The sequence below is a fragment of the Panthera tigris genome, chromosome C1, assembly GCF_018350195.1.
Source record: "Panthera tigris isolate Pti1 chromosome C1, P.tigris_Pti1_mat1.1, whole genome shotgun sequence".
In the NCBI taxonomy this organism is placed as follows: Eukaryota; Metazoa; Chordata; class Mammalia; order Carnivora; family Felidae; genus Panthera; species Panthera tigris.
In genome coordinates this window covers 153805478-153817059 of record NC_056667.1, presented here as the reverse complement: position 1 = coordinate 153817059, position 11582 = coordinate 153805478, and the positions used below count along the sequence as shown (strand labels likewise).

The following is an 11582-nucleotide window of genomic DNA, read 5'->3' as shown; positions in this document are numbered from 1 at the left end:
TGGGTGATTCATTCAATAAATTACAGTGCATGCAAACAATGGAAAACCATGCAGCTGATAAAGATGGTTGAATCTATGAAAATTGATAAGGAATGAACTCTAATATATATTTTTAAGTGAAAAATGAAAGATGCAAAAGAGTTGTATCCTAAGACACTATGTCTATATATTCTTAAATAGAAAATGTGGGGACACCTGGGTGGCTCAGTCAGTTAGGCATCTGACTTCAGCTCAGGTCATGATCTTGCGGTTGTGGGTTCGAGTCCTGCATTGGGCTCTGTGCTAACAGCTCAGAGCCTGGAGCCTGTTTTGGATTCTGTGTCTCCCTCTCTCTCTGACCCTCCTCTGCTCATACCCTGTCTCTGTCTCTGTCTCTCTCTCTCTGTCTCTCAAAATAAATGTTAAAAAAAAAAAAGAAAATGTATGAGTATACATACACTCATGTGATTAGTGATTACCTATTACATACCTGGAAAAATATATGAAGATGATAACAGTGGTTACCTCTGGGAACAGGAATTGACTGTTGGAGAGTGGGTGGAAGGGAGTTTGCATTGTATTTTCTTTTAAATGTTTTGAGTTTATATCATTACACACATTTTCTATCAGAAAACTAGTTAAAAATAAAAACCATATATACATCTATGTCATAATACTTCCCTAATGAGAAAATACACCATACTTGTTATCCCTAAACTTTTATTTCCATGTACATAACTACCAGTGTTTTCCTGATGCCTCATCGGAGAAGTAGAACTTTAAGGTTTGATATTCCTTTTCCATTGATTTAAATTTACCGATTTAATTTTTCTATTCTTCCAGGCCCTAAGCTGATTACAGGTAGATTGTAAGAAACTCTGAAAGTTTTATTAGCTCACTTAATACACTGAGGATACAAATTTAGACTTAAATGTCCCACTTGTTTCTGGTCTTCCACTGAAAACTATTGTTATAAACCTCACAGCAGTGGGGACTTCCTTCAGTGAAATTTGAGGTCCCTCTAGGACTCCTCACCAAACAGTTATGGCTGCAATTTTATTATTGTGGCTTATATTCACCAAAGCTGCAATTAACTGTATCATAGCTTGTTGACCTTAATGAGTTAACACAGTGTCCAAATAAAACTCATATCCAAGCGGTAGCTTAGGCTCTGGGAAGTTTTGGCTCAGTAATATCTGTGAAATTTGAGCTCATATTAAATATACCTTGAAACAATACATTTGGGATTTGGCTCCTGGCATCGGATCAGATCTGACTCTGCTGCATGGAGTTGAGAGTTTTGCCTCGGGTGCTCATAATATGTTTAGCTGTATAGGACTATAGAATCAGCAAGAATAGCATTATTGCTTTAGTGAAGAAAAACACTTCCGTTTTTGTTGGCACCCTGGCTTGTTTCTGATAATTTTTTCCTGAAACAGGAGAATCCTGCTGTCTCCTATATGTATAGCTATCTTTTCCCATCTGAGGCCTAATCTAGGAATTTTTTTTCCAGCCTAGTCTTTCTCTCATTCCTAGCCACATAAATGGCATTTGTCGAACACTGAACCATCTCTGTCTATGTGTTCAAATAAGCGAGCCCTCGCATAGCTAATGTCATAAGTCAGTCACAATTCCAGCTGTCTCAATCTCAGATTAGATGAAGACTCAGGTCTGTGACTCAGTCAGCAGTGACTATTTGATTGGTTATTAAGGCTGGCTGCAGTGGGGCACCTGGCTGAGTGTCTGACTTCGGCTGAGGTCATGATCTTAAAGTTCATGAGTTCAAGCCCTGCGTCAGGCTCTGTGCTGTCAGCTCAGAGCTCGCTTTGAATCTTCTGTCCCCCTCTCTCTCTCTGCCCCTCTCCCACTCATGCTGTCTCAAAAATGAATAAACATTAAAAAAAAAAAAAAAAAAAGGCTGGCTGCAGCCAACTGTTTTGACCAGCTTGGTCAGGAGCCACTTGTTAGGACTAGAGGGTTGGATGATATACCCTCTCAGAGATATCTCCCTTTCCACTTCATCCTGTTGCTAAGCTATCCATTGCCCCTATGGGGGATATATCCTCGTCTGGGTAGCTCCCAGAGTAAATGGTCCATTAGGGACATGATGGTATTTAGCCTAATGTACTTTAATTAAGGCTATAGTTGAATCACTTCCTTAAGTTATGGCACAATTACTGTATCGGCAAAGCACAAGAATTAATAAACTTGGGACATTTAACAAAACCTGAGCTAGAAAGCACATCTGTTAAGCCAAAGCCATTGAAGCAGTAAGTAGAATGGTGGTTGCTGGGGGGGGGGGGTGGTAGAAAGTTGACATTCAATGGGTATAAAGTTTCAGTTATGCAGGATGAATAAGTTCTATATCTGCTATACAACTGTATGCCTGTAGTTAATTCTATCTCGCACGCTTAAAAATTTGTTCAAAGGGTACATCTTGTGTTAAATGTTCTTACAACACACAAAAAAAATTCTAATTAGGAATTACACTTTTTAAAATATTTTTAAAATGTTTATCCATTTTTGAGAGAGGCAGGGACAGAGCATGAGCAGGGAGAGACAGAGAGAGGAGGAGACACAGAATCTGAAGCAGTCTTCGGGCTCTGAGTTGTCAACACAGACCTTAGGATCATGACCTGAGCTGAAATTGGACCCTTAACTTACTGAGCCACCCAGGCACCCCTAGGAATTTCATTTTAATTTAAATGGGAACAAAAATTTTAATCAGCTGGTTCATATGTCATGACCAGAGTTTATAGGTACTAAAATCTTCTCTTAATCTCCTTAGAATATCTGCATCCTTTTTTTTTTTTTTAGGACCTTCATATGCAGATTAAATGGTAATTAAAATGTGCAGGATGACAAGATGGAGCAAACAGTGCTTGTACCACCAGGACCTGACAGCTTCAACTTCTTCACCAGAGAATCTCTTGCGGCTATTGAAAGACGCATTGCAGAAGAAAAGGCTAAGAATCCCAAACCAGACAAGAAAGATGATGATGAAAATGGCCCAAAGCCAAATAGTGACTTGGAAGCTGGAAAGAACCTTCCTTTTATTTATGGAGACATCCCTCCAGAGATGGTGTCAGAGCCGCTGGAGGACCTGGACCCGTACTATATCAATAAAAAAGTGAGTGTTTTTTATTGGGCATATTTTACTGCTAATTGCCTACTGAGTACCTTGGACTGTTATAGCACCAAAACATGCCAAATTAGCAGAAAGTCTTAAGTATCCTTCTGTTTAAGAAATAAAATGCCTTTATGTGTGTTTTATGCATATATATCCATGAAAAACAAATTTATTATGTCATAACAGATGAAGCTGTCCCAGATGCACCACAACAAATACCTGAACATAAATGTATGTTGTAGGCAGGCAGCTAATTTAACAAATTAAATTCTCCCCAGAGATTGTATTCACTATGCAATTTTGTGTGTTTTCTGTACTTGAAAATCCTAAAATTATCCCAAGTTATCCCTAAACTTTTATTTAGGGACAGATAAAGACTTTTAAAATATTGGTATTAATTTCTCATAGAACAAAATTTGACGCCACAAGGTTTTCAATTTCTAAATTATGTTATATATAACAACTCAACTTTTTTTTAAAATTTATTTTTTTAACATTTTTATTTATTTTTGAGACAGGGAGAGACAGAGCATGAACGGGGGAGGGTCAGAGAGAGGGAGACACAGAATCTGAAACAGGCTCAAGGCTCTGAGCTGTCAGCACAGAGCCCGACGCGGGGCTCGAACTCACGGACTGTGAGATCATGACCTGAGCCGAAGACGGCCACTTAACCGGTTGACTGAGCCACCCAGGCGCCCCAATAATAACTCAACTTCTTGCAGAAACTTTTCTCTACTTGGAAAAGAACATTCCTCTTCAAACTACAGTTTTAGTAACTAATAATGTGCTTTTTCCATTTGGATCCATGTGTCTTTGGGAAGTATCATTTTTAGTAGTGACAGCCATTAAAACTCAGTATCTCAATCAACTGAATTATGTAACAACTGAATTTCTGTATCACAAAGTGTTAAATCAAGATTTAAATAATGACAGCTATTCAACCATTTTTCTCAGTATTATTAATACATAAAATAAAATTTTGCTTACAATATTTTTATTTCAAAAAAGTATTCAATATTTTGGTGGAGGTATATTGATACTGGTAAGATTAACATAAATATTGTATTCTGAAGAACCTATAAAACAATATTTAAATGCTTGCGTTTTCTATTTATGCTTGAAATGAATACCTTGTATTAAGCACCCAATCTTTCATTATGACTATGATTACACCAAACCAAGAAGGAAAGCATAGAAAAAGATAAAATTGAAAAAGTTTATTGTATTAATTTTAGATTAAATTTATGACTAGTTAATTTGCAACATTTTATTATCATTCACTGGACACAATACGTTTGTGAACTCTTGGTAGAAGGGTAGGGTAAAAAGATTGCAATTGAGCAGGTAAAATTTTTCAGTTGGGCATAGGCCTTAAAATACCCCCAAAACTTTTAGGAACTCTTTTGGTTGCTGGCACAGCCTGTATCAAGTAGTCCTTATTAAATGTATAAGCTTAACAATTTTAATATGTGGATTTGAGACAGTTTTGCAAATCACTTCTTATTGACTGTTGCAGTTTCACAGGTAAAATTTTCACTGTGTTCAGATTTTTTTTTTTAACTTTTCAGGCTATAACCAATTTCAGCGTAACTTACTTTCCCTTCTTAAAAACTGGTTTGCCCATTATACACTAAAGAAAGAGATAAAGAGTCATTTCCCATAGATTTCATTATCTTTTATTCAACTTTCCTTTTTAACATACCATTGTTAAATCTTAGCAGGTAAGATTTTATCCATTTCATAACTATCATTTAAATTATAAGTTGCACTTTATCATTAAATCAGTCCTTTGGAAATTAATTTAATGCAATGTCTGCAAAAGCTAAAAACCAAATTAATCAAATGATGAAGGGTTTATTTGTATAAGGAAGGTGACAATGCAGATAATTCAGTTAGACAAACATTTTAACGTATTTAAAATTGCTTCATTATTGAAGCAGCCTGTTTAGAGGTGCTGTTATCATGGGTTACTGGGCTTCATCCTTAGCAGGGCTTTTGCTACCCCCTGACATCTATGTCCCACCTCTCTGGTAGTAATTACTATCTGAAAATTATTAAAGCTACCCAGAGTCTACCCCTTCATCAAACAGGGCTGATATCTAGCATCCCAGCTCATGTACGGTGTCCTTACGTATACAACAATAAACGAATGCTTTGAGAAAGGCCAAGCTAATCCATGTTGACAAGGGCAGTGATTCTTTATGTGGAAACCAGATTGTCCACTCAATCTGTCCTTTAAATTAAAGAGTTTTCAGACCAATAAAAGCTGTTGTCTTGAGGGAGTGTCCCCAAACAGCCAACAATTGGCTTATAACAAACAGGGCAGATGGAAAAGAAAATTATGCAGCCCCTTTCAAATAGTTAAAAGAAAGGTCTTCAAACTGAGGATTAAAGACCAACTCTGAAGACCAACTCTGAAGGAAGCCAGCCAGATTCTTGTGCTGAAATAACCCTTATAAACTTTGTTCGGTTCACATTCCTACTTGCCTCTAACACCATCCATCCTTATCTTCAAATGCACATTGTGTGAGGAAGGAAAAACATTTTGGCATTTTGGAACAAATCACATTGTGCAAGCAGAACAACCTGATAAGAGAAATATTGTTATCAGGAAGGAGTTTTCCCCAAGGCAAGGCACATCTATTGCCTTAACACTGGGCTGACATCCAGCAAGTCTTCCAGTGTAAGCCATTCAAAGTGCAATACAAATGAAACATTCTGGAGGACTGGAATCCTTAAAAAGTAACACTGCAAGCTTAGGACACATGACTAAGCTGTGTGTTTAGGACACATGACTAAGCTATGTGTTTAAAATGTCCTTCTTTTGCATTTTCATATTTTGAGACTATGGTTGCCATTACTTGTTTTCTAGTCTTACATTTTCTTCCATAATTGGGTTATTTCAGTATCGAGGAATAGTCTTAAATTCTGAATTAGTTCGCTCTGATTAAAGTTGGAATAATTATGAATATTTCTTTTGATGTTTGATGACCAGTTTTGTCTTATGACTTGAAAATCTGAGATCAGCAGAGTGGCCTTCATTAAAACAGTGGATTACACATATACACAATACTCCTGGCATAGATAAAGCGCTTAATGGTGGAAATGTCCCTAGAAAAAAAGTTTTTCAGGAAAAATGTCACTAGAAAAAACCTATTACTCATATTGGGGATGTGGATTTTATTCTATTCCTGAATGAGCTGGAATATGCAAATATCAGTAGGCCAGTGACTTACTTCCCTAAGGTTTAACTGAGGTACAATAAATAATGTGCCATTTATATCTATATACAAAGTCTAGTTTCTTTCTTATTAATATACAGAATAAGCAAAGGAAGCCTACTGTAAAAATGGCTGCAGAACCTATTCTTTATGTTATATTTTAAAGTACAGTGGTATCCATAAAAGAAATATATGTGTAAGCCACACTAAAACCCTCTGTGATCTTCTAAAAAGACAATGTCAGTGAGCTTATGGAAATGTCATTGCTGATGGTGTATTTTCAGATGGCATATGCCCACATATTTTTATCTTCTTTGCCCTAGTTTAAATTGTGCACATTATATAATGTTCGAAAGTTCTACTAAAATTGTTAAAGTAGTTTATTCCACGGTCAGTGATATTATAGTAATAACTAAAGAAATAGTAGCAACCATCTCATGAACATTCCTGATGCATGGAAGCATTTCCAGACCCTCTGATGTTTTAATCCTTCAGCAGGCCAAGGTAAGAACTAAAAACTAAAATAACAGTGCTGTCAGAATACAGTCACAGAATTTTCCACACCATCTTAGCTCTGGTCCAGTGGTCTTCAAAACATGATTTCAGGCAGTGTTCCTTTTGTTTGTTTATTTACTTTAGCTATGTGGCAGGGCACATTTAGCTTATGAACAAAACTTTTTTTTTTCCTTATGGTTCTTTTTTCCACAGTTTTTTTATTTCATAGCTTGGGTTAATTTTGCACCATTTGGCTATACATTGAAATTCTTCACCTACTCTTTATTACAGAAAACTTCTTTCTTCTCATGTTCTTCTTAAAATTACAGATGACTCACTAGTACCATGGAAGAAAATATCCTTTGTGACAGGGTACTGGAAATAGAATGAAGTATTTTAGATCTGTGGTGAAAATGGATGTTTATTAATTATGGAATGTAGAAATGTATCCGTTTAAAAATGTACTCTTTCCTTTATTATTTTATGGGCCATTTATGAACAACTTATCCTCCCTTTTTATCAGCTCTTTTTAAAAAGATGCCTGCTTCCTCTTCATTGGAGCTGCATGAAGAGTCATGTATGAACTTGTGATTTCAAATAAATGCCTAGTCTGTTATTGCTGCAGGAGTTTTAAATTGTTATATTGGGTAGACAGAGTTGTTTGCTTTGTTTTTAACTGAAATCAGGGAGTTTTCTTGTAAAAGTAATTGAATGGAAAATCAGAAAAGTAGATTGTAAGTAAAAGCTTATGATTCCATAAATCGTCCTATGGACAGCCCCCCAATTAATGTATTTTTTTTGGCACATCATTAGGTCTTTCAGAATTAGCAGTCATCCAAGGCTCTCTCTTACATCCAAGGCACTATAGTTGACTTCCAAATCTTTCTCCTCCTCATCCATTATTTCTTCCTTATGCCTCGTTCTTCTTTGTCACCTCCCCATCTCTGTTTCAGAAATAATCCCAGATGATGGTGGTAGTAAAATAATGGCTAGCATTTATTAAGTACCAGCTATATTAGTAAGAAACCCTTCAACTGAGAGTGATAAAAATCTAACAGAAACTAGTTTTTGAAAACAAAGAAGCTAACTAATTAATCAATCAATAAATGTATTTGTGAGGTAAATCTCATGTTAATATCAAAGGATCCAGCACCCTGAAAGAACAATGTCAGGACTCAGTTCTTTTTTATTTTTGGCTCTACTTTTTCCTATGCTGGCTGCATTCACAGGCTGGCTCTTCCCACAAGATGGCAAAAATAGCCACCAGTGGCACCAAGCTAACAGCTTACAGCCTAATAACCCCAAGAAAAAGAGCTCACTTTTCTTCAAAAGCTCTAGCAGAAGTCCTGGAATTGGTTGTAGTTAGTTCACATGACCTCCTCTGAATCAATTCCTGTAGCCTAGGGTATGTGATGGTCTCATTGACCAGGTTAGCGCCACATGTTGACCTAAGGGGTGGTCAACATGCTAAGGGGTGGGTCAGCTCCACCCAAGCCATGTGGGCAGGCAGTGGAGAGGTGTTCTCTCAAAGGAAGAGGTGTAGACCACAGAAGAAGGCGTGCCAGGCAGGCAAAAATAATGGCTCTGTACTCTATGCACTATGTATCAGGATATTTACAGTTGTTATTTAATCCCCATGTCCTTCCCAGATAACCCTTGTCTTTATTTTAAAATAATGAAACTGAGGTGAAGTAATTTGCCTAAGATCACAAAAGCTATTAAGTAACAGACACTAGATTTAAAACAGATCTGTCAGCTTCCGTGGCCCATTGCCATGCTGCTTCTGGTTTGTAGTCTTTGCACTGATAATACCAGTGGAAAAGAGAAGTCTGTTATGGAATACATATAAGCCCATCACTGCTGTTCCTGCCCCTCTACTCATGCCACTTTGCAAGCTGGACTCCTCATCTCTTCAGTTGGCAGTATTTCTCAAACCTGACTTGTCACTTCACTGTTTCTTCTCAATCAGGGGCATCCCCTGCCTTGGTAAAAACCAAAATTTTGAGATACAGTAGGTTTGGATCAAGTTGAAAAATAATTAGACAACTACATTTCCCACCAGATATAATAGGGTGATAAATACCTTTTATTTTTTTTCCAAAGAGGACAGATTCAGGAAACTTAAATTATGTGCCTCTATAATAAGTAGGAAGAGAATAAGATGTGGTTGGGGAGGTGGGCCAGGGTTAGAAAAAAGTACATTGTAGTGCATATTAAAGAGTTTGAAGTTTAAGGGCAAAATGAATTCTAAGTAGGCTTTGGGTAGAGGAGTCACATGGTCCACTTTACGTTTTTAAAGATCAAGTTGGTAGTCTTTTTTAAAAAAATTTTTGTAATGTTTACTTATTTTTGAGAGAGAGAGAGCACAAGCAGGGGAGGGGCAGAGAGAGAGGGAGACACAGAATCCGGAGCAGACTCCAGGCTCTGAGCTGTCAGCACAGAACCCGTTGCGGGGTTCGAAGTCATGAACTGTGAGATCATGACCTGAGCTGAAGCCAGATGCTTAACCAACTGAGTCACCCAGGTACCCCAATCAAGTTGGGAGTCTTGATGGACGTTTAGTCTAGCTGTTTTACAATGAAGACAGAATAATAGGTGGGAGCTGAATCTATTTTGGAGGTGCCCAAGTGTCAGACAAGAATAAGCTGATGGCATTGTTTTCTGAATTTGAAATTTGGGAGGAAAGATGGAGCAACAAACTTCCAATGTAAAAATTGATCTTGCTTTCAAATGCTCAAGTGTTAGTGTATGTATGTATTTGAGAACCAGACAAACACACACTTTTCACCCTTTATTTCTTGTATTTATATGGCACTTTAGAATTGATTATGGGCACTCACATCTTCTCTATGCAGACGTAGAAATCAGCAGGGAACAGTTTGCTCATAGTTCTCACATAGCAAGTCTGCGATAAAACTGGACCTCAAATTAGTCCCCTCTAGTCAAAGAAAAATTGAGCATATAATAAGGTACCACAGCCACGGTATAGGCTAAAGATACGGGCTGGGAAATATTTGACCCCCAGATTTTATTTGCGCCTGTGTTATAGTTTTTCTTCTCTGAGGCAGAGAACCTGAAGCAGAGGCAGCTGTAACCTGGCTGATAAGAGCCCAGCTGGGCATCTCCTGTAGGGTCATCTCCTGCACTGGCCCCACCCCCATTATTCCATCGAGCTAAAGCCAAGGGACAAGCAATTTTTCAGACTCTTTCCTGGGTACAAATTCTTCTTCTGTTTTGCATGGGCTTAAAGCAGAGATTTTTTTTTAAAAGAACTGACTGACTGTGAGATATTGAGCCCACAGATAGATTTTGCTAGACTCATGCAATAATGTTTATTTTGAATTAGTTTCCAAGATGTATAAACCAAGAGATTACACACACACATTCATACATACATGCATGCATTTATAATCATGCATATTTAGGATTTCTCTTATAATATGTGGCATCACTGATTCACACATCAAAAATTGGTAGGGACCGCCCACCACCCAGCCTCAGTGGGCATTTTGGCTTGTGATCCCGGGCTTAAAGACCACATGTGTAATCAGGTGAAGGCCAGATATTGAAGCTTGGGTGGGCCACAGGCGGACAGGTGCCACAGGCTATTCTTTAAGCTGATTATCCCTAGCCTAAAGGGAAAAATAGAATAAGACCAGGAGTGAACAAAATTTCTTTTAATGTTTACCTATTTTTGAGAGAGGGAGAGACAGAGCTTGAGAGGGGGAGGGGCAAAGGGAAGGGAAGACATGGAATCTGGAGCAGGATTCAGGCTCTGATCTGTCAGCACAGAGTCTGACTGGGGCTTGCACTCATGAACTGTGAGATCATGACCTGAGCCAAAGTTGGGCCCTTAACTTACTGAGCCACCCAGGCACCCCGAGAAAATAATTTTTAAATATTACATGCTCCCTTCAGTCAGGTGGTAAACCTGTATGAAAGCTTCCCCTTCCCCAGTGAGCCAGAAAAGGAGGGAAATCTTGGCCTGAATCTAGAGGTTATCACAAAATAGAGAAGTAAGTAAGATCATTTAGAACACCCACAAGAGAAAAAGGACAATTAGGTGTCATGGCATTGATCCAGATGAGAAATGTTCCCAGAGCTGCACACTAATAGAAATCTCTTGACTTTCTATGAAGTTCTTTATACCCCAAACTTCTGAAACGTATCTCCTCTGCCACATAGTTCTCTTTCTACCCCTCCCTTCTAGAACCCCTTCTCAAATCAGCAGCTTAGAACTATAAGAAGGTTGATTCCACTTCTGGCGGAAGACAGAGCCAAGGGGTGACAGCTAGTTGCAGCCCAACTTGGAATTCTTTTGCCATTTGCAGAGTCACATTTTCTTATACACAGTGATAAAGTTTCACAGTACCATTAATGCAGAATTCCATTTCATTAAGAGTTACATCAGCTTTTGAGTGTATGTAAATATACATGTATATGTGTCTATGTATGTATATGTATATATTCTTCTGTGGGAAAATATATTCAAAGTTTCAAATAATTGTTTTCCAAATATATTTTTGGAGCACAGTATATATACAAGTTGAAATTGCTTGTTTTAAATTTTGAAGCTAATGCATAAATTTAATCAACCAATAGTGTTTTCTACATTTTCTCTTGTTCATGATCATTGCTAACCTTCCTCTGTTACTTTTGCCACTGTGTTTATTTTAAGGGCAGGCAAATGCTGTATATTTAGAGGCAGTCCTGTTGTTTGGTAATTTTTTGATAATGTTTAGATAAATATGAAATTG

At 37.6% G+C, this 11582-nt stretch overlaps 1 protein-coding gene across 7 annotated transcripts in view; it reads left to right on the top strand.

The window, feature by feature from the left end:
• Window positions 1–2845: 2845 nt before the first annotated feature.
• The window catches only part of LOC102951441 (sodium channel protein type 1 subunit alpha), an 82972-nt gene continuing 74235 nt past the window's right edge, over window positions 2846–11582 (top strand). For all 7 annotated transcript variants that reach the window (XM_042994617.1, XM_042994616.1, XM_042994618.1 and 4 more), the window contains exon 1: window positions 2846–3109. In XM_042994617.1, coding sequence (XP_042850551.1) covers window positions 2846–3109 — 264 coding nt within the window. The remainder of the gene's footprint in view (window positions 3110–11582) is intronic.